The 27033-nt window shown below is 40.6% G+C and overlaps 1 protein-coding gene across 1 annotated transcript in view; it reads right to left on the bottom strand.

Moving 5' to 3' along the window:
- Positions 1-27033, bottom strand: part of BNC2 (basonuclin 2) — a 280535-nt gene that overhangs the window by 124841 nt on the left and 128661 nt on the right. Inside the window, exon 2 of the mRNA XM_018554464.1 lies at positions 9710-9812. Within this exon, the coding sequence (XP_018409966.1) occupies positions 9710-9812 (103 nt within the window). The remainder of the gene's footprint in view (positions 1-9709; positions 9813-27033) is intronic.

The raw sequence follows: 27033 nt of genomic DNA, 5'->3' as shown, positions 1-27033 counted from the left end.
AAGAATCCAGAAAGTTAGGTTGTGAGTCTTTGAAAATGTCTTTCATTTGAAATTTCAAAAAGTTTGTTATTTTTAAATAGTGGAGGAGGTGGGTGTGTGTGGGGGGGTTTTGTATGTGTTGATATCGAACACATGCACAATTTTTCTGCTTTGCAGGAACATTGGGTTGTCCATTATTGCTTATTGAGAACAACAGGGTGATGGACCCATTTTTTTCAGAACTCATTCCAGCCTATAGTGGTATCTTTGATGTTATAGTGGAGATTATTAAGTAGCTGGGATACTTTCACATTTCTATGCAATTACTGTGTTTCTTACGGTGATGTTGTTATTGATTGTAAAGTACCAAAGGTTTGAAACACAGAAAAAAAAATACTTTTAATGGTAAATGCAGTTGGGAAGTTGGATTTCTCCTGCACTCTGCTAAACCGCAGTGACAGGGACTAAACAGGGCTTTTAAATCATCTCCCTAAGGCTCCTGCAAATAAAGCAAAGTTATGTCAATCTAAAGGTTTATGGACATAGCTAACATCTAAGCAGCAAGGGCAGCAAAAAGGTTGACAATGGTGCTCTGATTTTACTGTAGAAGGAAGACTGTTGCCACCCTTTCAAAGGAAGTGTCAATTCAATGGCTCTACTGGGAAGATCAACATGTATTTACAAAATGTTCCAGGGAGTACTTAGAAAACAGAGCCCATTCTTACTGGTATGGGAAGCCTACATCACATACGTGACTTTATAGCTTGAACATAGCACTACTTTCAGTGCTCTAAAAAGGTTACAAGTTTACTTTCAACGAGGCCGTAATAGTTACCACCAGTATTTTGATTATTACAAAATTGCTAATAGGCTTAAGGAGACAAATTTAATACCAAGGACAAGATACATCTGGGTCAAACTGGTTAACATTTTAAGAGATAAATCCTTGTCCTTCTGGCAGTCAAGAAGTAAAGAAAACATTAATTTTTAGTGCCCACAGTTTCTCAAAGAAGCTCTGTATTAAGATAACTCTCCACACTTACTTGTTGACATACAGCAGCCATACATCTATTAGTATTAGCTGTTGTTGGCACAGCAAGGACATAGCACTTGTATGGTAAATTTGTGCCAAACACATTGCACCATGACAAGTGGCAGGTATACCTTACAGATTAATTATATATTTCTGCAGATAACGTGAAAGGTATGTCAATACACACAAAACATGCATGTGATTTGAAGACAGGATTAGCTAATGGCACATTTTTAGTACAGGTTTTTAGACTATGCATATTGCATTAATGTAACTCATAATATTACATAGAAGCACCAAAGTCCCTCATGTAAACAAACCATACAAGCAAATTTTAGGATTCCATATCAATCTTATCCTTTTTAATTTGCAAATATTATGCACACACAGTGGATATACTAAGCAGTGTGATTTCTAATCATAATAGGGGCATCTCAATTTGGTCAGGAAAATACAAAAGATGAATTGATATCCTGGGTATAAATGCTAACATTTAAATAATATTCCAAAAACACTTGATAAGACACACTGTAATACTGGGTTAGGGAATTGCACAAAGTTTATATGCAAACAGTAGTACATAAATGTTCTCTAGAGAGACGAACATTTTGATGCTAACAAGCTTAATAAAAAGTACAGAAAGCATGATCAAGAAGGTTGACCATCTGTATTAAAACAATTGGAAAAAAGGGGCCTTTGTTGCCCACAACAACAAGCACCTATTTAAGGGGTTATTCTCTAAAGAGCCAAAGGATCCAGCTGTAGCTTCAGCTGATCCTTCTGTTCACTTCAGCCGCCTCTGCCTTTCAGTCGAACCGAAAGGCTGCTGTACGGGCTATTCACAATAGCCCGTACAGCAGCCGAAGGCAGCCGAGCGGCTCAGCTGAGCTGAAGGCATATGCTTCGGCATGCGCACTAGGGGCAGGGTCACTTTAAAGCTGGCCATACACCTATATATTATCTGCAGATTTTTTATGATCAGATGGAAAAAGTGCAACAGATTCCTCCATCTATGCTAAATTGTGTGGATGGAGGAATCTCCCACTGGGCCAAGCTTCAGTATCTTGCTAGTCTGAACAATGCCTGCATCCAATCAGATTGTTTTTCGGTATATTGACAGCCAGCAGTCCTGACTAGCAAGATACTGAAGCTAGGCCCAGCGGTAGATTCCTCCATCCACACAGTTTAGTATAGATGGGCATAGAACATCTGCAGATAATCTATAGGTGTATGGCCAGCTTAAGATGATGTCAGTATTTTATATTTACTTGTGATTTACAATTTGTTTACACTTTTTTCCCCATCTCGTATTCATGGTTTTACTATAAAGTCCTACTAGTAATACACTATGTGAGTTTAAATGGCAAGTCGTCGTTAAGGGCACAGATGTCAATTAGCCCAGGCCTTACATATGTGCTCTGCTCTTTGACCTCATTAATTAGTTGTAATTTTAGTTTATATGATACAATCAGTGCAACATTCCAAAGCCCTCACATTATCCATCTTCATATTTTAGGCTAACTTTTCATCACTAACGACACAAGTGTAAATTAAATTAATTAATGACAGCACCAGGAAACGGTGTAATTATTGCAGCAGGGAACAGCAATTTGTATTCACAGAACAATTTCAAACATTTCCCGCTGTATAAAGGAGGTGCGGAATAGTAAACTGATTCGATTGAGTGCTTCTTAACATTCAGTTGCTATTGTGTTGTGATTTAATAAGCAGCGTGTGCTTTTTAAACATCTTTTTAAAAGTATTTAATAAAAAACAAACGGAGGTCAGAGTCTCAAAGCAAGCATATCGCAGTCCTCAGGCACTCATTTAGAAGCCTATCAGTACTGCATGGCAGATGAAATGTTCCCTCAGCCTGTCTCGATGAGCCATCAACTGCGAGAATCTGACAGGTATCAGGATGCTGCTAGCAAGCTAGGTGCAGCGACTCATTAGGAAAAAAGTATTTGTTTAGAAATCTGCATATGGGGTAGCATCCCCTGTCTCTTTGAGTGACTACTAGAATGTTTAAAATGGTTACATTTCCCAGTCTATTTAATTAACAAGTGTCAATTGCTGCATTTTCTCCGACTGTTTGAGCATAGTGTTGCTTTAATACTTGTATTACATTTTGCCCTTTTCTCAATGTGGATTGCAGACTTTTTTTAATATTTCCTGTTTTTTATATTTCCTGTTTCTTTAATGTTCTGTAAAATACAAATAATCTGATATAACTATATATTTAAAGGGTAACTCTACTTTGAAAGAATAAAAATTAAAACATCTTGAGAAAATTAATAAAGTATATATAATTGTTGCCAAAGCCATTTTGAAAGTTACAGGGTTATTGACAAGGCAGCTGAGTGAATAACCCACCCGAAGTGAAGTGAGCCGAATGCTGTTTGGCTATTCACTTCAGGCTTGGACGGCTGATTTCAGCCATGCATCAGCTGTCTTCGGCTGAACTTCAATCAGCCAAACATGCAGAAGGACTTCGACTCAGCTCACTTGCTGCCGTTCTCCCCTATTCACCCCCGTTCTCCCCTATTCACCCCCGTTCTCCCCTATTCTCATTTGGAGTGAATAGCCGAATGCCGCCGAGCGGCATTGGGCTCGGCACCTCTGTGGTACCGAGCAGAATAGAAAAACAATGAAAAAAGTAGATAAAAAGGTTTAAAAATGTAAATAAATAATAAATGTTAAAAAAATAAAGATTTTAAAAAAAACATAATAAAAAAACAAAAAAAACAATTGGACGACAGCTAGCTCCGCCCAACGGTTTCCTATTGGCCAGGACCTACTAGAGTCTTCTAGCAGGTCCCGGCAGATGAATAACAACTGGGTGGATCTAGCTATGATGTCACGGCTGGCTCTGCCCAGTTGTCATTGTTTAATGACATTTCGGCTCCGCCCAGCTGTCATCTGCGAGGAGTTCGGCTGTCACTTCGGCACAGTTGTGCCGAAGCATATGCCTTCGGCTCAGCTGAGCTGCTCAGCCACCTTCGGGTGCTGTACGGGCTATAGTGAATAGCTTATACAGCAGCCCTTCGGTTCGACTGAACCCAAGGGCTCCGGCGGCCGATGCTAGCCGAAGGATCAACCAGAGCTACGGCTGATCCTTCGGCTAGCTTTGTGAATAACCCTCTTAATGTTTAAAAAAAATTGTAGCTGCTGTAACAGGGTTATTTACAAAAGGGTGAAGAGTTTGGATAAGGCAGGAGAAGTGAACAATCTAGGCCAAAATAGCCGATTTGGGAAAATTCTCCAATTCATCTCACTTTCCAGTTCAGCTATGTTGTCCCAGATTGTTCACTTCTCCTGCCCTCTCTAAACTCTTCACCCTTTGATGAATAACCCTGTGAATTTGTCAAAAAATGAAATGCAATATGGGTTTAACCTATCATTTTTTACAAAATAAATTCTGTATGGTCAACATAAACTGGAGGCATGGCAGGAGTGTGTCCATTACCTTTAAACATTGTGCTGGAATGTGTCCATTTTTCTCATCTATGAATTTGTATGATATGACTTAAGAGACTACTTCAGAAACCTGAGCCAACGTGACATGGATCTGGCTGGATTCTATTCTGCATATTTTTCTGAGCATTTCCTCTATCACTGCGCTGTCCATTCAGTCTGCATCTCCTTCTGCCAAGGTAGTAATTAGACATTATGCTACCCTAGGCACACCTAAATTATAATCCCATTTTGTACAAGATCTGCCTCCTGTGTTATGGGGTTTTTCATTGCAAACTAATAATGGAATGTGCAGTTGGAGGCAACATGTGGACTGCTTGGTTTCATGCTTGCACTATGCAGCTTTCAAACTCCTGTCTACATCTCAGCACCCCCTTACAACTATAGTTTTCTTGCTGAAGCCACAAATGTCCAGAGGTGGACTGAAGAGGCATACAAAATACATAATTTGTATTATAGTTTGCACAATTTGGTGCTGCCCCTCTATCCCCGCAGTCTAAAGGTGCCCATACACCTTACAATTATTGTACGATTTTTTTCGTCCCGTCATTTGATTTCAACATGACTGCCTCATCATGCACAGACCAATGTGGATTTCAATTAGCGTTTATTAGCAATACTAACTGACAGAATTTCGACGATCGACAGAACAGATTTTTGTTTGCGCATGTGCAGTGTCCATATTGCAATTTTTTTTGTATGAAAACACCACTAATCCAAAAGTTTTCTAGCCTGAACGATTGAGGAAATTCGGCCAGGAGTACAGTAATTCTGATCTTTTACTTCCCATCAACTGGCAGATTAGCATACGAAAACCTGATTTCATTCGGAAATCAAACAATAATCGCAAGGTGTATGGGCACCTTTAGACTCTGGCCAACAAGTACCATTATGGAACATAAAGCTTGAGCCTGGTCTTCTTTGAAATAAAACAGCATTTTTATTGTGAAATATACATTTAAATTTGTCTGTTAAGTCTCTAAATATACAGGTGAAACTCGAATAATTAGAATATCGTGCAAAAGTAATTGCAGTAGTTGCTGCAAAAGGGGCCCAAACCAAGTACTGAGTACATATGCATGCTTGCACTTTTCAGAGGTCCGATATTGTTCTATCTACAATCCTTGTTTTATTGATTGCATGTAATAATCTACTTTTTTGAGGTTGTGGATTTGGGGTTCTTGGGGTTTTCATGGGCTGTAAGCCATAATCATCACACTTATGACAAATCACGGCTTGAACTATCTGGCTCTGCATGTAATGAGTCTATCTCATATATCAATTTCACCTTTAAAGTTGCATTAGTGAAATAAATGAACTTTGCACGATATTCTAATTATTCGAGTTTCACCTGTATGATGGGTCACCTTTTTTTCCCCACTTTTTTTCCAGCCTCAGTACCTGACACTTGGCTTACATCTTGCTTTGCTATTAATAAGCTGTTCCTGGCTACCCCCAGAGGGTGCTATTTAGAGAGGGAAGATTTGTAGTTTATTGAGCTAAAAGAGTAGTCACTTTTTCAGAGCAAAGCAGAAAGTATATCTCCAGGAAAGGTAACCCATTTTGTTGGCAATTTTTTACAAGGGTACTGGAGTAAGTACCAATGTATAGTTGTTAGTGAAATTTCAGTTTCCCCTCCAATAGTTGGTGGTGCATTATGTGACTAGTGTGTATTTAGTCTTTTTACTTAGTTTACTGCCAAGCACTGTGTGCTCCTGATTCTAATTGCCACAGCTCACTTTATCTTTCTGTTCCTCCATTTGGCGTATCCCCTCTGATCCAGTTCCCTGGCCTGCCTTTAAATTCAGTCTTTGGGTTTAGATTTTTGCCTTAGCATAATAAGTGCATCTTGTACCCCCACTATCTTAGTAGCAACTTAGCTTGCCTTCTTGTTTCTGATTTGTTTGTTGGTTTCTCTGTCCTTATGCCTGCATATCAACTTTAATTGTACTCAGCCTTCCCTTACTTGCTTTTTCATGTATTACCCTTCTGCCTAATGGATCTGTGCATTGCTCCATTTCACTGTGCTTAGACACTTAAACACAGAGTTGAATTTATTCTGTTTCTAAACAGCACACTATGCTGATCTTTTTGGATTCCAACATTCTAGGATATTTGCAGCTAAGGGTGTGGGAAGCTCTGCCCTGAACTCCTGGACGCTATTCACTCTGGCTCAGTACGGCTGATTTCAGCCCATGTACAGCTGAAATCAGCCATACTGAGCGGGATTGAATAGCTGTACGTCGGCCGTACATCGGCTGAGCCGAAGTTGCAGAGGGACTTTGACTCAGCCGATCCCAAATCTGGATCAACTGAGCTGAAGCTCCAGGCAGCTCACTCGCTGCTGTTCGCCCCTATTCTCGCCCCTATTCTCATAGGGGCCAAATTGCAGTGAGTGAATACCTCCAAGGTACCGAGCAGAGTAGCCTGCTCCACAGACCAACATTTCCACCAAAGAATTATCTGCATGTTCAATGATAGAAGACTGATATGGGAACTAAGAGGGGAGCATTCACTAACCCATCTACACAGTAGTTTAGGGCTGTTGGCATGAACTCTAAATGCTTTACAAAAAAAGTATTAATATGTAGTAAAGCTCGATCCTTTGCCATGAGTTTTTGATTGAGTTACCTGTTGAGGTTGTAACACAGGGTCTCTCAGGGATCACAAGGTTTTGGAAAGTGTCTACCGCTCTTTATCTACAGGATCCTTAAATACTGGCACATTTTCTATGGGGACCGTCAGAGGTAAATGGGTTAGATGGGACACTACCATCCAACTGCAGGAACAGTCCACTTCTTAATGAAGGCCTCCTCAAATAAGTATTGGAATGCAAAACTGTTAGGAGGTGTAAACAGTTTGTCGGCAGATTTCTAGGCAGTATATAGAGCATCTGGAAACAGCACGTGCATGGGAAAAGTTTTAGCGTTCTTAGGACCTCTCAAAGGATCTACACTAGTAGTAGCACGTGTAGCAGCTACAGACTGTGCCTCCATCTTTAAGTTGGCATGCACCGCATAAATAAGAGTCATAATGGTGTTTCTCAGCCTGGGAGTTATGGCAGCTGCCTGCGACTCAGTATGCTTATGTCCTTTATGGTCATGGACAGAGTTAGCAGTTAATACTGCAACTTGGCAAATAAAAATCTTCATAGTCTGAGGAGAAGGTTAAACCCAACAAAGCCAAGGAGGACCCCAGGAGATGTAAGTAATCAAGCATGGACAATGTTGCAGGCTGTTGGTGGGAGCTGTTAGAGGATCATGAGCTGGAGAAACCCAATAGAGCGGAACTACTCCCCTTGTTTTTGTGATCCAACATGTTGCCTGCAAACAAAACATTTTACCTCTAACAACCTTGAGCGCTTATGAAATGACTGCTGGAAGAAGCAAACGTTTAAAGGGTTGTAGGTGACCTGGTCACTGTAGACAGCAGCAGGGACTAACAGAAGGGAAACCACATGTCTTGAATGCAGAGTGAGCATAATAAAAATGCTTTCTCTGTAAACAAAAGATGTCAATCCTCCTAGCATAAAACTAAGGGGTGTATTCACTAAGCTGCTCAGCATGTTCGGCCGACCCGAAGTGCAGAAGGAGTTCGACTCAGCCGATCAAACATCTGGATCGGCTAAGCCGAACCTCCAGCAGGCTACTCGCTGCTGTTTGGTCTTTTCTCATAGATGCCGAACAGCGTGAGTGTATCAATGAGAGAATAGCTGAATGCCGCCGAGCGACATTCGGCTCGGCTATTTTGCTTGTGAAACACAGTTAAAACCTCTGTGAAACACAGTTAAAAAAGTAGAAAAAATTAAATAGAAAACAATTGCACGGAGCTAGCAGTGACAGCTAGCTATGCCTAACTGTTTTCTATTGGCCGGGCGGTTCTGCTGCAGTCAGAATAAAAAATGTTTACAAAATTTAAAAAATCCTATAGGAATGCATAGCTAGATACCTATTGGCTATTTCACTTTTCAATAGCCAATAGCAAACTAGCTATTGCACCCGCACTCTGCTGCTGTCAATCACTAGAGGGAACCTGATGGAGAACTTCGGGTCCCCTCTGCTGATTGACAGCAGCAGTGGGCGGGTGCAATTAGTTTGGTATTGGCTATTGCAAATTGAAATAGCCAATATGAATTTAGCTATGGATTCCTATGGGGGTTTCTTTTTATTATTATTCTGACGGCAGCAGAATCGCCCGGCCAATAGAAAACAGTTGGGCGTAGCTAGATGTCAGTCCTAGCTACGCCCAATCGTTTTCTATTTTATTTTTTCTACTTTTTAAACTGTTTTCTATTCTGCTCGGTACCAATGGCTCCGATGTCAGATGTAAAAAAAAAAAGACAACAGAGCAGGGAAAGGTATACTCTGTTCAAGCGAGCAGAGTAAACCTTTCCCGGAGAAAGTGTTTCTCTCCCGGGCGGCCGGGAGCCGCTATCTAATAGCGGGAGACTCCCGGAGCATCCGGGAGAGTTGGGCTATCTGGAGATCAGCATCCCTGGTTACCTGGTAACCAGGGACGCTGATCTGTCTGTGCAAGTGGCCAGAGCCAGCCGTGAGATGACGGCTGGCTCCGCCCAGCAGTCAGTAGCAGGCTGTCGGCCGGCCCATGGGCGGCCGTTATGTCAGCTTCGGCTTTCACCTCGGCTCAGTCGAGCCGAAGCATATGCCTCAGCTCGACCGACTTCAGGAGCTGCATGGGCTATAGTGAATAGCCCGTACAGCAGCCCTTTGGTTCTACTGAACCGCAGGGGTCCTGGGGCCGAAGGATCAGCCGAAGCTGCGGCTAGATCCTTTAACAGCTTAGTGAATAGTCCTGCTGGGAGTAGGAAAGGCTATACCAGGCTGATCACACTTTTTTCCAAGGTTCAAATCCTCCTGTAGGTGGCAGTAAAACCCAAATGTCTCTTAATCTTGTGTATCTCAATGAACAAAAAATAAAGTCATTGGTGTTACGTGCCTTTGTTCCTAGAAAATAAAAATTCTAACTAGAAGCTTGCTGTAAATCAGTCTGCACTAGCTTGATTTCCCCATTTGCTGTGCTAAATCCTGATGAAATTAAACCTTCATAATGCTCAGCACATAGTATTTTAGGGGATTGTCAGACATTAAAACATTGGTCCATAATGCGTAAAGGGTATTAATTTCAGGCATCTGCGACAGTGGCAGAACTTGGTAAGCAATATCTAAACTTTCTACAGAATAATAGCACAATGTTGTTTCTTACCATGTGCCACCCAGCCATGTTTACATTGGTCACAGGTTCTCAGATTAATCTTCCCAGGCTGGAAACATTCGCATGTGCAATTTACAAGTGTACATCGGATGGCCTAGAAGAGGAAAGAGAAAGTCATTGATCGAGATGTCAATTTCACAATTTATGCTCTTACAAAATGTATGAGTGATTGTGGCTTATGGAAACACAGTGTAATCACCTATTAGTGTTATTTGCAGGGACACAAAAAATGGAAAAAGCACATTTCCGATGCAGTGCTTTAATACTTAAGAGAGTCCTAGCTTTAAGTGGCTGTCATAACATTAGAACTGATAAACAAAATAGAAGCTCTGAGGTTATCTAAGAACGCTGTAAGAAATTATATAGTTCATACTGTATACTAGCATAGTCCCAAATTAACTTTGCTTACACAGGCTGAATCCAAAAAGCAGGGGTTGATTTGCTCAAGAAGTTGAGGTTGTTTATCCTTTAATTTATTAACAAACACAAGTTACCAGAACACCTAAAATATTTGGCATAAAAGCCATTTTTCCCATTCTAGGTTAGATTTTTGTTGAACACAGCAAAAGTTGAACATTTACAATTAGGGATGTTCAGATACCATGTACCGTACTTGGTACAAGTACAGATACTTTTGCAGCTCCAAGACTAGACTAGAGAAAAATTCAAAAGTTAGGAGGCAGCTGCCATTTGTAAGGAGCACACGGAGCTCCTGGGATTTGTACATCTCTGTTTTAATGTATGATTTTTTAAAATAAATATAAATAAAGGGATGCACAATACCATTTTTCCAAGTACAGGTACTGATACGAGTACTGATACATTTTTGTATATTGTCATGTGACAGTTTTTCTAAAACAATACCGCCTAATGATTTCAGGACAGTGGTGGAGCGCCAGAGTTAGCTCCTAGCTGCAACCTCCGTGACCCTAGTAGTTCTCGTGAAAATGCCAAGTATCGGTACTGGTATCTGAACTGGTATCTGAATATCCCTATTTAAAATGTAAAATATATATAGATATTGATAGTAGAGCTTTGTAGAGAACTAAAAAGTATTGGTAATTTAGCATGTTGGTATTTGATACATGAACTATTAATTCCAAGTAAATTATACTGAATGCTATAAATGCTGAATGCATACAGGGCATGGAACAAAGTGCTCAATGTAACGTGCAATATTCCTAAAAAACATTTGGAATCCATCTAGCACCTGTATGATTTCTAGTACCAATGCAATGGGGTTTTACATGAGGCGCATGTTTTAGTCGTAAAATCACAGTTGATTATATACAAATTTAAAACCAATCTACAATCAGACATTTCATCCTAAAAACAACAGGATTAGACGTGTTTCCTTCCTAGCTTACAAAGTGCCTTGCATAGCTAAGGCTATCATAATTCTTCTTGGCTGCACCTGTATGATTTCAACAAAGTGAATTCTTATTGGTTGCTAAGGATAACAGTAGCACTTTGTCCCTTGCACTGGTAATGAATAAGCCCGATTGTGTTTAGTACCTTGGTTGAAAATGCCATTTTACTGCTTTGTTTTTGCTATGCAGAATCCCTGATTTAAGGACAGAGCCTAGGCAACTGTGAATCCCCAAAACACATGCAGGTCTATTCACAATAGGGTGAAGAGTTTGGACAAGACAGGTTAAGTGAACAATCTAGGGTAAAATAGCTGATTTGGAAAAATTATCCAATTCAGCTCACTTTCCAGTTCAGCTATTTTGTCCTAGATTGTTTACTTCTCCTGCCTTCTCCAAACTCTTCACCCTTTTGTGAATAGACCTGAAAGATATTAATTGCCCGTGCATACAATAAATATGGGGTCTATTCACGAAGCAGCTGAAGGATCTAGCCGTAGCTTTGGCCGATCCTTCAGCTAATCTCGGCCCCAGGACCCCTTTGGTTCAGTAGAACCGAAGGGCTGCTGTATGGGCTATTCACTATAGCCCATACAGCTCCTGAACTTGGCCGAGCGGCTCAGTCGAGCCGAACGCATATGCCCCCGGCTCCAGGGGCTGACTGGCAACTTTTAGCCAAGGGGGCAAGTACAACCTGGAGGCCCATGATGCAGCGACTTGGCCCCCCTCCCAATCTGCCTCTTCCCCCGCCCCCACTTGCCACTTTTGCCATCCATTTTATGGTAGTGTGAACATCGGGTGATGTGAAGACTCACTAGTCAGTCCATGAAAGGGGTGGCTGGTTGGGGGATGGTGTTTTCCTCCCACTGGGCTCTCTACATGGTTCTGGCCTTACTCCGCTCCATGTCTGGTACTTAGGCACTCTCACCCACTGTAGGCCGCTGGACTTTTGGACTGTGAGCTGTGGAAGGATAGTGGGAGGAGCTGGACAGTGTCAAAGTCATTGTTCCATAATTTTTCTCAACCTCATAAATTTTTTCGACCATGTCAATTACGGTGCTGCCGCGTCATCCGAATCAGATGTTTTCATGACCCCCTTTCTTCATGCACTTGTGCACCTTGAAGAGATGCGGCAGATACATTTCTGGGTTTGAGGAAAATTATAGCACATTGGTAGTGGTGGGATGATTTGTCAGTTCTGTGCACGACACGACCGCTGCGCCCCTTTTAGTTCTGCGACTGACTTCAAGCTGTAGAGGGATTATAAATCCCAGCAATACATTATACAGCAATGCAGAATAATACCATCAGCTATAGAGGACTATAAATCCCAGCAATACATTATACAGCAATGCAGAATAATAGTATATTAAAATGCTACATACTCTTTCCTGCTCTGCTCTGGGGTGTCAGCCTGATGTCTTGGTCAGATGGTCTCAGGAGGGGTGTGGAAGGTCTCAGAATGGGTGGGGAGGGTCTTAGCAGGGGGAGATGTGAGGGCGGCGGAAAAGCTGTAAGCAGGCACCATGTGGTTCCCCAGAAGGCTGCTGCGTGGTCCCCAACAAACGTGGGACCTAACACAGCCGAATCAATTATAAAAATTAAAGCTGTAGAGGGATTATAAATCCCAGCAATACATTATACAGCAATGCAGAATAATACCATCAGCTATAGAGGACTATAAATCCCAGCAATACATTATACAGCAATGCAGAATAATAGTATATTAAAATGCTACATACTCTTTCCTGCTCTGCTCTGGGGTGTCAGCCTGATGTCTTGGTCAGATGGTCTCAGGAGGGGTGTGGAAGGTCTCAGAATGGGTGGGGAGGGTCTTAGCAGGGGGAGATGTGAGGGCGGCGGAAAAGCTGTAAGCAGGCACCATGTGGTTCCCCAGAAGGCTGCTGCGTGGTCCCCAACAAACGTGGGACCTAACACAGCCGAATCAATTATAAAAATTAAAGCGCCGGTATCGGTTTTAAGTATCAGGGCATCTCTGGTTTCAAGACCTTTTTAGGCGTCACCAGAGAGGCCCAGTGGGCAATTGCCACCCTGCCCCCGGCCCAGTCCGCCCCTGCTCGGCTCGGCTGAGCCGCGCTGACAGCCTGCTTCTGACAGCCTGCTTCTGACAGCCTGCTTCTGACAGCCTGCTTCTGACAGCATGATCTTACGGCTGTCTCCGGCCACTTGCAGAGAGATCAGTGTTCCTGGTTACCAGCTAACCAGGGACACTGATCTCCAGACAGCAAACTCTCCCTGGCGCTCCGCCGCCAAGGAGAGAAACACTGATTTTCCTTTTTTTCTTTCTTTATTCTGACACGGAGCCGTGTCAGAATAGAAAAAAAAATAAAAAAAATTTTGCCCATTGGAATGCATTGCTAGATTCCTATTGGCTTTTTCAATTTGCAATAGCCAATAGTAAACTAGCATTGCACCCTCCCTCTGCTACAGTTCTGCACAGAGGTGTGGGTGCAATGCTAGTTTACTAGTGGCTATTGCAAATTGAAATATCCAATAGGAATCTAGCAATGCATTCCTAAGGGAAAAAATTTATTTTATTTTTTTCTATTCTGACACGGCTCCGTGTTAGAATAAAGAAAAAAAAGAAAAAGCAGTGTTTCTCTCCTGGGCGGGAGACTCCCGGAGCGCCCGGGAGAGTTTTTTTTCTTTTTATGGCAGCAGAACCGCCGGCCAATAGAAAACTGTTGGGCGGAGCTGGCTGTTGTTGCTAACTCCGCACAATTGTTTTCTATGGATTTTTTTGTACTTTTTAAACTATTTTTCTGTTCTGCTCGGTCCCTCTGAGGCATTCGGCTATTCACTCACTTCTGTTCTGCATCTGTAAGAATAGACCGAACAGCAGCGAGTAGCCTGCCGGAGGTCCGGATTAGCCGATCCAGATGTTGGATCGACTGAGTCGAACTCCTCCTGCACTTCGGGTGCCACCCGAAGCCACGCGAAGCCGCACGATGTACGGCTGATTGCAGCCGATATACGGCTGAAATCAGCCGTACCAGCCTGAAGTGAATAGCCGAACAGCGTTCGGCTCACTTCACTTCAGGTCGGTCTTTCACTCGGCTGCCTACGGCAGCTTAGTGTATAGACCCCTATGTGTCTGTTCTTCGCTGAATAGCGGAGAAAATGGCAGCGTTCCTGACTAAGCTTTCTAAGAGATTGGCAAAATTTAACCTCCCAAAAAGGCAGGACAAACTCCTCCTTCATGTTTATAAGAGCTATGGATTCTGGCAATCAAACGTATCAAACAGTGTTTGAACTGCTGTATTTCATAACCGTATAATGGTGACTGTGGAAGCAGGTGAACATCACAGTCTGCAAAAATGTTCTTTGGAACCTTTAACTATAAAAGCGGGACTATAAAATCACTCTTTTAGCTCAGCCTTTAGAAAGAAAAAGCAGCGGACATTATACAAATTTAACAAATATTTAACATAAGAGATAACTACTCTGGCTATGGTAATGCAGTCCAAAAGAAACTGAAAAGTTCACCCCTAAAACACATCAATGTATTTTTCAAAAATAAAATATTTTAAAGCCATTTCTACAAGAGAAATCGAAAAGCTCTCCCCTAAAACACATAATTGTCTTTTTCAAAAATAAAATATTTTAAAGCCACTCCTACAAGAGAACCTAAAAAGCTCTTCCCTAAAACACATAATTGTCTTTTTCAAAAATAAAATATTTTAACGCCACTCCTACAAGAGAAACTAAAAAGCTCTCCCCTAAAACACATAATTGTCTTTTTCAAAAATAAAATATTTTAAAGCCACTCCAACATTAGGCTTATGTAGGTAACAACTTTATCCATATGTCTCTGCTTACTAAATGGCACTAGATCACAGAGACAAAGGCTGAGAGGTATTGTGGCCCACCCCTGTATTGTTTAAATACTGGTTTCTTAGAAATGCTCTGCTCTCTATATTCAGCTTTACACACACTTATGAGGTTGCTGCAGCACAGTAAGTTATCTTCATCCAAGCAGTAGTTTATAACTCCTCTGTAACACCACTGTTTAAAACCAGTCCCTTGCATGGAATAAATTATGCTGTCATACACAGTACTTACAGCACTCCCTCCATCATGTAAACTGTTCGATCGCTCATTTTCCAAGCTATATAAGTATGTATTCCTGATTAACGGAAATAGTAATAAGAAATATATTACCAACGACAACTGCTGATGAAGCAGGAATAATATATGTGTCTGTAGGTTAACAGTGAGGAAGAAAGGAGAGCTTGCTGAAAGGTCCAGTTCCATGTTCAATAGTTTATTGACTTGATGATATATCACGTCTGCACTTGTCAGTAATGGTGTCTTTCTTTAATATGTTCACTAATTAATGAACTCTGTAATTAATTGTGCTGCTGTGCCATGCAAGAAAGTAACGAAGGGACAGTCAGATTTTAACCCTTTCCTGCACACTTTACACATTTTAAGATAAAGCTTTTTTTTGTCTGTGTTTTAAAAAGGAAGCACATGCACACAGGCAGGTTTGAAATTATGAAAAAGGTAGACACAACCGTTTACACAGGACTACTTACTGTGCAGATATTGGATACTACATATAGCAGTATTGATAAGAAAAGCACAACACATATTTTTCCTATGCAGAAAGACATACAGTATTTAGGTAATGAGGTCGGTTTACTAAAGAAGTTGAAAAAATGTGTGAATATTCATTTGTTACCTAATCATGTGAAAAGAATCTGCAGGTGCATTTGCTTTTCACATGATTGGAGAATTGAAGTAATTATTTACACAATTTTATAAGTGAAGATGCTCAGCTTGTTTAGTAAATAAGCCCAATTGTCTTCCAATTGACGTAAAGGAGAACTATGAGGTAAGTGATGTCCACTCATCCTCACAGTTAGAGCTGACCTGTGACAAAGAAGTTATCACAGGTCGTCTCTATCGATCGGGAAGTGAGCAGAAACATGCACCGATCTCCCACTTTCCGATTGTCTCCCTACAGTGAGCGTTGACTGTCAGTCACCGCTTCCCACAGAGATTCCCCTCTCCCTTCTCTGATCCTCCAGTGCTGAGTGGAGGAACAAACAGGGGAGGGGGCGGGCATAGCTGTCTCAGCCTCTAGATATGCAGAGCCAGCTGTCACTCACACACCTGGATCTCAGCAGTATTGTCAGGATTTGTCCAGGCTGCAGCGCTCTCAGTATATCGCGGGCAATAGCCCACTATATACCAAGCTTTGGGTCACAGGAGGAGGTTAGTATATGTCCTCCCATGACCCTAAAGAGAATTATAAGGAAAAATATTTACCCCATAGTTCTCTTTTAATAAACACCTGCATTAAACACAGCCCATTTATTTCTAAAACAGGTCAGCATGTTTGTTTCACAGGTTCAGGAATGGTCAGAACAGGGAGTACAGAACATCACAACCTGTTAAGAAAAACAGCCTGTTAAAGTCCGTCATGGGATAATACATGCTTTTCCACACACAGGCTGAAATTGTTGAGTCTTTTATTGTAATAATAGGCACAATCTCCCTCAAATACCAGGTTACATGGGTGTCTTTCTAAGTGTAGACATACAATATTATACATGGCAAATTAAACCTGCTGACTAGTGTTTAATGGCAGTAAAGATTCTGGGGCCTTGGAAGCAGACCCGCTGTATCCGAAAGGCCACACAAAATGTTATGTCTAATTTTGCTTTATATTAACAGAAAGTGGAAAGAATAATGTTTCAACTTTATTATGATCCTACAGTTGGTTTGGTAAATTCTTCAAGGTACACTAAAACTCTATGGAAGCTCTATGTAAAACTTAAGCTACCAACACTTGGTGCCTGCGATTCCCTAGATGGCACTGGCAGAGTCAGGTATGCCAGTTGTAATTATAAGAAGCGTCATGTATATGGTTTAGGACTGTTTGACCCATTAATTCCCACCTGCTAGAAATCTGTGGGTAAATAGAGAAAAGAAAAAATAATTTATAATATTCCATACATTTTATTTTAAAAAAATGTCAGAAGGCTCACTAAGAAATCACTGGAGTGCACCAAACCTCACTGCTGCACATTTACCCCATTGTGCTTTATAAGGTTAAACTTAATGGAGTTGTAAAGTCCCAGCATACACTGTCCTGTTAAAACATCAGCATTGTAATAGGAATACATACTAGAGTTGTTTTTAATAATGCAATCAAAGCTTACTTGAAAAAAATCTCTTTTCTTTAGTGAGTGCTGCCTTCTGAATTCAGAGTATGCTTTGCATCTCTTTTCCTGCTGCTTGCCGTGATGCAATCTCACTTTCTCGAGACTACATATTCCATCATGCACTCCTTCTAGCAAGCAATTATAATGTTACATTGTTCAAAGGTTGAGTTGTTGTTTAGAAGGCAGGCTCTGTGAGTTGTCAACACAGGACATGCATATTCACAGGGCCCAGTGAAATTGTGTTAGTGTATTGACGAAGTACATTCTATGTATTTCCTCAGTGCACTGTTTTAAAACTTCTAGATTGATAAGGTTATTAGGAGTGGGATAGAACTTGTTGGTAAGGATTTGTCACAGCCTACTTATTCAGCACATACTTGGACCTATAAGTATGCTACCAAAGATAACAAAACAGCAGCATCCAGATAGCTGTCACTTTCCCACAACAATATCCTAGTCTATTATGTTAGCAATACGTTTCTGTAATGCCATGGAGAAATATAAGTGTATTAGCAGCTTTTCAAATTGTATTAGTGAAGATGACTCCACATATGAGATACACTTGAAATGCAGTGGGGCACCCATAACGTATCACAAATAGGCTCATCATCAACCCAATCTAACATTTGTTTTCTCTTTGAATGAAAGGCTTTCAGTGGGAAACTAAAGTGTATTTTTAGTAAGTACATACTTTGAGTTATTATTGCAAAGTTGTAAGCAGTGGTTAATGTTACTTTACTTCTGTACATGGCAGCTGCACAGTATTTTTTAGAGGTGCTCCAAAATGAACATTTTAAACTAAAACCCAAAATAAAAAAAACGTCAGGCCAAAACTGAAAACTATTTTTTTCTAACCTTTTAAAAAAGATTTACATATTTTATTTTGATTTATTTTTTGTAAACTTTTTAATTTTGTTATAATTAATTTTTATTTTATTTTATTTAAAATATTTTTATTTTGTAACTTTACTGATCCTTCCCTTTTAAAATAGAAAAAGAGATTAAGGACACAGAGTCCACAATCTCTTTTTCTTCAGCCCCTTTTATAAATGAACAGGAAGCCTCTGTACTAAGTGTTCCTGTTCATTCATAACTTGTGGAGATAGTATGTTTACCATGTGCACAATTATGAATGAACAGGAAGTGATGTAGATCACTTCCTGTTCATTCATAACTGGTACATAGTAACTCATAATATGTCCTGTTATGTACAAACAGTCAGCGATAACTGCTTGTACCACTCCCCATTCTGACTCTGTCATAGGAGACTGAGCGTCCGGTGCAGGGAGGAGAGCTCTGTCTATTTTGACAGCTGACTACTCCCCCTCACTGCCGGCTCGAGCTCCCGTGACAGCGCACAGCTGTCTCCATCCTGATTGGTCAGAGGAAGCTGAGGGGGGCTTCCTCTGGCATGTTCTTTCCTCCCGGCTGGATGCTGCACTGTGTCAGAGGGGACACAGAGCAGCGCACAGCGGGAGGAGAGAAACTAAAGATGCACTGCAATTTCATCCAAAAGATGGCACTTTCTGCAATTTGCCACACCGAGAGACAGTTGTGTGTTGAAAGAAAGTTATATTGTGTCCCTAAATAGTCAAGGAAAATATATTTTTCAGTATGTTCTCTAAAGTATTCTTCTATCATACAAGATTTCTCCTATGATATTGTCCCTGGTGGGCTTATTCTCTAAGTTTAAACACAAACACTAGAGCAATGGAAAAACATTAACACGTTTACTGTGAACAAAAACTCCCAGTTGTACAGTGAAATTTTAATACATTTCAACTTATCTCTTTTTACTAATGGCAAGAGTACAAACCCTGCAGGAATTAATTCAGCAAACTGGTAATTACAGATGACTCTCTTTTAATTTTTTTTTAAAACAATATGCAAGTCATACAGAAAATCGGTTCCCGCGCTTTTGATGACAGTTTCAGTAGAAGGGTAAAATATGATGCAAATCTCCTTCGGCTATGTATACTAAGCAACAAGCATTTTCTGTACACAGCATTGTTTTTACTACTGACAAGACAAGCTTGATCAGCACGCTTTTCTTTTGTAAAGCCTTTGTAACTATACAGCTACTCCTGAAAACATAGAAATCATCTTATGTGAGCATTATTATTCCACAGTCAGATAAGTCCATTTATAGCAATACACCACTTCCAGACTTGTGTAACACGGCAAAGACCAATGCCCAGAGTGCAATAACGCATGGCAACCGATTGTACACCATCTTTCTTCTAAATGTGCTTATTACATAAAAGGTGAACATCGGTCCCTATGAATTACTGTAATTTTCCCAGCATGCAGAACTTTCACTGTTTCCTAAAATAAGCATGTTTCTATCCGTTTACTAAACTAGTATCCATGTTGAGTGCACAGCAAAATATCTGCTGTTTGTGAATTCCCAAAATAAAAAATGGAAGAACCCACTTTGAGGGCCATTTCTGCCATAAGCAGAAACAGTTCTCATCTCATACCCTGCCTCTCAGGTGCCTCTTACTGCTACTGACCCTGGAAAAGCTCCACCTGAAAATGATATTGAAGACATCCTCAACTGGCTTAATACGCCTCTTGTGGAACACAGAGGCAAAATCTCAAAATTCTTGATTCTGTTTCCACTCCTCCAATTGTCCCCACTTGTGTTCTTGTATTTTAACAAATGAAAAGCTCAAGAGTAGAACCCCCTTATAATTGCAATGGCTGTGGTGCAGTGTTGGGAACTGAAACATTTCCTCTATGATTTAACTCTTCTGCCAAAAATTAAAATAATGTCCCTTCAAGTGTTGTCCTTGTTGCCTAAGGCCCCATGCACACGGGTCCCCTGCGTTAAACACAGAAGGAGTTATCTTGGAAGTACAAACAAATTTATTGTTTCCCATATCACTTTTCCTGTAATTAGATGTTCCTGGGTTTAGCTGTGTGTATACATGTTTACCCATGTTTAGCCACATAAAACCAGGCTAAATGGTCCCAGGATACAGCAAATTTTTGTTAGACTGTATGCACCTAGACGCTGTGAAACATCCAGTTATGCATTCAGCCAGAGCAAGACAATACTTTAAGGTGTGTTTAGAAATTAGCGCCAAATGCCCACATGTATTTTTATTCCCATGTTCATGGGGCTTAAGAGGACACAAGAAGTGGAGAAACACTCTTAAAGTAACACTAAATTTAGAAGTTAAATCTTAAAAATGAATTCAAGTACCTGAACTATGAACAATACTGGAGCATATTTCTGTATCACTGTAGATGCTCAAACCAAACTCATTAATGGGATGGAGGACCAGAGCTATGAGACAAGGCTACTAAATTTAAATATGTTCTTGTTGGAAGTAAGGAGATTAAGGGGGATTTTCATGAATAAAATGTTCAACGGTGACAGCAACATTAGCAACAAACTCTTTACAGTTAACCCCATAACAAAGACTAGAGGCCACCATCTAAAATTGGTGGAGAAAAAATTTCAGCACAAGGGGCGCAGGGGGTTCTTCTCAGTTAGAGCAGTTAGGGTCTGGAACTCGCGGCCACATGCAGTGATTTCAGCTAAGAATGTGGAATCATTCAAGAAGCTCTTGGACGATTTCCTTAGAGACCATAACATACAAGGGTACAGGTACTCCTAAGAACAAGATCACACATGGACTCATACACGCGCACACCAGCAGAACCATAAATGCATACACGCAATAGGTTGGACTTGGTGGACTTATGTATTTATGCAACCTCAAATACTATGTAACTATGTAACTATATGCTGACACTGTACTTTCTTCTGGAGGGTGGCTACTTTTGTTCTCCATGGTCCTTGTATGTGTTGTAAAGTAGCCTCCGCTCCAAGCTCGCTCCCGTGATGGACTACAATCTGATGTTTAGTTTACTAATCTGTATTGAGATTGTAGTCCATCATAGGAGTGAGCTTGGAGCGGTGGCTACTTTACAACACACAGGGACCATGGGGAACAAAAGTAGCCACCCTCAAGAAGGTAGGACGGTGTCAACACCAGTTCAGAGATGATTTGAGGATCTATAGCTGAGTGATACACAAATAAGATACATTTTTGTTACTAGTTAAAGGAGAACTATGGGGTTAAGTCTTTCCTCATAGTTCTCCTTAGGGTAACGGGAGGACACAAACTAGCGTCCTCCCGTCACCCTATGCTCAGTATACCGCGAGCTGTAACTCGTGGTATACTGAGATGCCCCAGTATACCGCGAGCTGCCGCTAGCGGTATACTGAGACGCCGCAGCTGAAGCGGATCCCGACAATTGTGCCGGGATCCGCCCAGCTGCGTGACTGACAGCTGGCTCTGCCTATCTAGAGGCAGAGCCAGCTGTACCCTCCCCCGTTCGTTCCGCCAGTCAGCGCTGGCGGATCGGAGCGGGGAGGGGGGAATTCAATTTTAAGGTGTTGAATGCATTTTTAAAATTTAACTCCCGAGTTTAGTGTCACTTTAACAATAAAACCTGCGTACTAGAGACATGACTTCATCATGGGACAGAATAACTTTATGATTCACAAGTCTCTTGCCACAGTGATGTAATTTATATTCCGTACATTTTAGGAAGAATATGTGTCCACAAACATGACTGTCCTGTTGTTATAAGTGGGTGAGAGTTACACTTCCACTATGAGGCCTCATTCACTCAAAGGTGACGACGTTTAAGTGTGGGTTTTTTTTTAGCGGATTTGCGCTAACATTTGTACACGTATATAATGTTGCAAAAATGCGCTACAACAATAGCAAATAGTATTTTGAATCGTTTCCTATTGCGTCTATGGGGACACATCGCGCTGATCTGGCCAAAAAAAGCTCATGTACTTTTTCCAGCTACAGGTGTTTTTGTACACATGACACTACGCTCAGGTGTGAACGAAGGCTATATAAAAATATGCATGACAAAAGCCTTGGTGTGAATGAGGCCTTAATAACATTGTCTTTTAGAGTACACCAGCTTAATAGAGTCCTGCTGATTCTGCTCTACCCAGCCAGTTCATACTATAGTTAAAAAATGCTATATTTATAGTAAGTAATATTTGGCTCAAGGATTTTGTGAAGGAGTCAGAGATTAAGTGAATACTGTGTTCCTCTCTGACAAAGCAGATTAAAGTAAATAAACAATATAACGGCAGGATAATGGGCAGTTTACAGTGTCAAGGATATAAATTAATACTTAAAAACAAATTCTCTGCTAGATGCCAAACTCTAGCCTTTGGGGTCATTCTTTATTTGTCTGCAGTTTGCTCAGCATGTTGGTTTAATTAATATCCGCCACTTCACTAAGTATCAAAGCTCTCTGCAGGACTCTGCTTCTTGTCGCTAACTGGAGACTTATCATTTACTAAACAGGTTGTAGAAGATCCAGCAGAAAGAAGCTGTCAGGCTGACACTTCTATCTCACTTTACTTATTTTTAAACCGGCACTTGTAATTATGGTATCCTGTCTTTCATTCACCAAATGCTTGCAAGGAAAACACGTGTTGTTAACAGACTGAACTTTAGCAAGCTGTTAGCACACGCCACACACTTTCACAGCAGTGATGAGAGCTGGAGTCTAATTATGTGGGAAGGCCCACTTATGTGACTGACGTATTATTTTTAAAGGGAAACATCCTAAAGGAAACACCTTGCCCTTCCTCACACGTACTATATATGTTAAATTATATATCACATGAGTTCTGGTGTTGTCAGTATGTAACAGTTTGAGAGATAGATGACTTTCTTAGGTGCATGCCTTTTACTTAGTGATTTTTCACATCAGCTCCATGAAGATCCTTCAAAGAAACAAAACGCGAACTTGAGTACATTTGTATCCAAAAAGATGACATACATTTAAAAAGGAAAAAAATTGGGTTTGCTGGAACAGCCTTTAAATAGTCAAGAATTGAAACAGAAGTAACTGGTTGTGTTTGAAAAGGTTTTAACAGCTTATGGCCCAAAGGAATTTGGCTTTCCTTCTCCCTCTATGCATCACAACCACCAGTTCCATGGGATCTTTAACCACTGTCATTGCCCAATCATTGCAATTACTTAACCTATCAAGCCCTGCAAGTCCTGGTTTCTGTAGCCTGATGTATCTATGGACAAAAACATTAAATACCATCAAGAGGAAGACTTGAGCCACTAGATAAGAATTAGAGCGACAAGGCCTTTGGCTATACCTCTAAGTTGAACTGGATCTGAGAATGACAAAATCGTGCCTTATTGTGTTAATGAATGAAGATTACTTTTTTTCAACACAAAAATATATACACCTCAACAAACATGCTTTTCTGCAATTCCAAAATAATTTAAGTAATGAGTGTGGTCAAATGTGTACTGTCTATGCTATAATGGCATACAATTTGGGTTACTGCTACAAACTGTCACACAATGATTATAATTTTAACTGCCAGCTAGAAAATACTTTTCTATCTGAATATTTATGAACCTAAAAAAAATGTAAGTCAACTATCTTATTTAATTTCACATTTCTATTTTATGAGGACTTAAAACTCACTAGAAATAATGAGTATAACTGTAGGACTGATTTACTGTTATATGCTATCTATTTCACATATCCTCTCTAGGGATAAGCCGAACAACCCAGTGTTCGGTTTGTACTCGAACATTTGAACGGCCGAAATGTTCGACTATGAACTCAAACTCAATGCAAGTGTATGGGGGTCGAATGTGCGACCCCCATACAGCTGCCGGTACATGTAGGAAAACTGTGGCTGCAGCGGCCTGTGTCCCTTCAAATCCCCGCTGCTCTCCACACCTGTGTTGGTGGAGACAGCAGGGGCACAGACCGCTGCATGCCTTCGCTGCCCCCCTTACCTCCGCTGCTGTCCCGGCCTCCGGTCCCCTGGTCCCTCCGCTGCTGTCCCGGCCTCCGGTCCCCTGGTCCCTCCGCTGCTGTCCCGGCCTCCGGTCCCCTGGTCCATCGGCTTCGTCTATGATCCAGTCCGGCCGTTGCTCCTCTGCCCCGCCCCCCTGCCTCCTCTTCATTGCAGGCTGGGAGCTATACCTAGCCTGCTATTGGATATTGTAAAATGCAATAGCCAATAGCAAGCTGGCTATTGCACCCGCCCACTGCCTGCTGTCAATCAGCATGGGGGGACCTGATAGAGAACTTTCTCATTCAGGCCCCTCCTCTGCTGAGCCCTGATTGGGCAAAGTCTTGCACCTGACCTGGTCAGGTGCAAGACTTTGACAAATCAGAGCTTCAGTGGGCATTTTGCATTATGGAATGTCCGCGGTCCAACAAACCGCAAAAATCCCATAAAGTACGGCATTCGGTGAGCGCTCGAACTGCCAATGTTCGACTCGAACTCATGTTATACAGCAAATGTTTGTTCTTAAATAAATTGACTAAGATGCTTAGTTTCCTTTGGCATGGTAATTTAGCTTCCTTGACATATGCCAGGTGAGTTGTGTTTGATGGTATTAGAATTCCTGTGGGCCTTTGTGGGTTTTAATAAAGCAGAAAAGATTCACTCAAGGATCTCTGATAAATTCACTATTGGTACCCACAACTGATCATTAGGAGTCATCAGAGTGGGATGATCACTTCTTCTCCTTATGTACACATCCCATTTTAACAGAAAACATTTTTACTTAAGCAACTCTTAAAACAGCAAGGTGAAGTTTCTGCCACACACATCCATTCTAAAGAACATTGCACTGCTGCTCACATTCATAGTGGCTGGAGTCTGATCGATGAAATAAAAAATTTCCCATAGCAAATTATTTTCTGGTTACTACTCAGCACCAAAATGCAATAACAGGTGACACTGTAACTGAAACCCTGTCATTGTTAATATTTGTGGAAAAGTTGCAGTAGGGGAGAGACATCCTCCTCAGATAAAATATTTTCTTGTTTTACAAAAAACTTCCTTTTGATTAGCAAAATGTAAAAAATCCCAGACCTTTCCAACCCATTCAAGATTGCACAATCTTTAGCCACCCATGGTCAAACACTAAATTGGCTGTATTAGAACCATTTGGATCATGCAACAGTTTGACCTTGTGCATGACTACATTGTGGTCAAAACATAATACCAAGAAGACTATTGATTTTTTTTTCTAGAAGAGGTATTCTTTAATCAGCCAATATTAAACAAAACATAAAAGAGAGAAAAATCACACAATGAGTGGGCTGTGAAAACTCCAACTATAACAGTGCTAACTCAATGTATATCTTAACCAATGAGCAACATCAAACATCAGGCAACCTTACCTGCACATAAATCCAGGGCAGATATAAAATGTCTATAATGTCTTGCCAAAGTATAACAACAAACATTGTATAGATTGTGGAATTTGTGCCAACGTTTTTAGAATAGGCATGAGTTCATCTCATCCCAAACTGAACTTTGCTGTCAGTGGCTGTGCTGCAAACCATCAAATTAATCACACCCTCCTCCAGAGACCTCTGTGGTTGTACTTGTACCAGCGTATGCCTGCCACAATTTTTAAACTTCTGTTTCAAACATTTTCCATAACTTATGTCTCCTGATTAAACTGAGAGGTACCCAGCTTGGGTGATCGTGTTATTTATTAAATTCCATGTAAGGAAGATACAACAATTGTCAATACTTTTATTTTGAGTCCCAAAGTACCTGAAAAAATGTTTTATCAGTCTTCAAAATCAGGATTGCCTGTTTTCTTTTTAGTATTACCTATACATAATCATCATAATATAGGGACTATTTTCTGCTAATCTTGTTTCATCTCACAAGTCAACAGCATAAAAGTTCCATATAAAGAATTTCTATCACAGCTTCAGCACACAGAAGGGAAAACTGATCTGATTCTTTTCCTTGGCAGTTTTGCAATTCTTCAAGTGTATGTCTAGCCACATTTTGTGTTGCTTTGGGCAGTGTAGAAAAACGTTTCATCACTGTTAGGATTTTGTTGATAGGGAAAATCTTCCAAAGGGGACACCTGGTCCGATGACAATAGTGTAAGATAGGATCTCCTTTTATTTTGTGGTGATTTCCTCTTACTTTCTGTAGCATCTATGGGACAAGAAGTAAGAGGACATCTCTCCAACAGTACAACAACCTGAAGGGGCTCTAATCTTGCCCCACCTTTCAGAGTGGTGCACACAGGCATGCTGCAACATTAGGTGTCTTCAGGAGCAGAGATTGACTTTCTCTCATTACATGCATTTAAAATGTGCCATACACCTTACAATATATAATTCTACAAATAAATGCAACAGGTTAAAAAAATTGTTTAAACTCCCAAGTTACAGCAAGTGATAGGATCATTTTGAGCTGGTTTACTGTGCATCTATAATAAAACATTTTACTGAAGTTAACAACGAGAAACCCTCATCAGAAAATGGATCCATTATGTTGTAAAACAAATTATCACATAATTACGGATAACAAAATACAGTTCTAGTTGTCAGTTTAGACATGGATATTGCAAAACAATTAAACAGAACAAAAAGAAGCACAGACACTAGCTTTTTATTGGGGCATTCAACCATTTTTAGTTATTTTTGTGAACACCTGAATTCAGTATTTGTGTTGATACACAAAATATTTCAACAGAATTATGTCCCATTTCTCTTCAAGACGCTAAGCTGCAATATATAGTTGTAAACAAGCTACAGAGCAATCAATGTGATTTCTACTTAAAGTAAATTTTCATGCTCAAAAATACAAATTCTTTGACTGGCATGCTGTAAGTAAGTGCGTTATGATCCAATTAACAAGAATATATTTATATATATATATATATACTGTATGTATGTGTGT

The sequence above is a fragment of the Nanorana parkeri genome, unplaced genomic scaffold (assembly GCF_000935625.1).
Source record: "Nanorana parkeri isolate BGI_ZX_2015 unplaced genomic scaffold, ASM93562v1 scaffold160, whole genome shotgun sequence".
In the NCBI taxonomy this organism is placed as follows: domain Eukaryota; kingdom Metazoa; phylum Chordata; class Amphibia; order Anura; family Dicroglossidae; genus Nanorana; species Nanorana parkeri.
The sequence above is the reverse complement of the archived record's forward strand: the minus strand, read 5'-3'. Positions and strand labels throughout refer to the sequence as shown.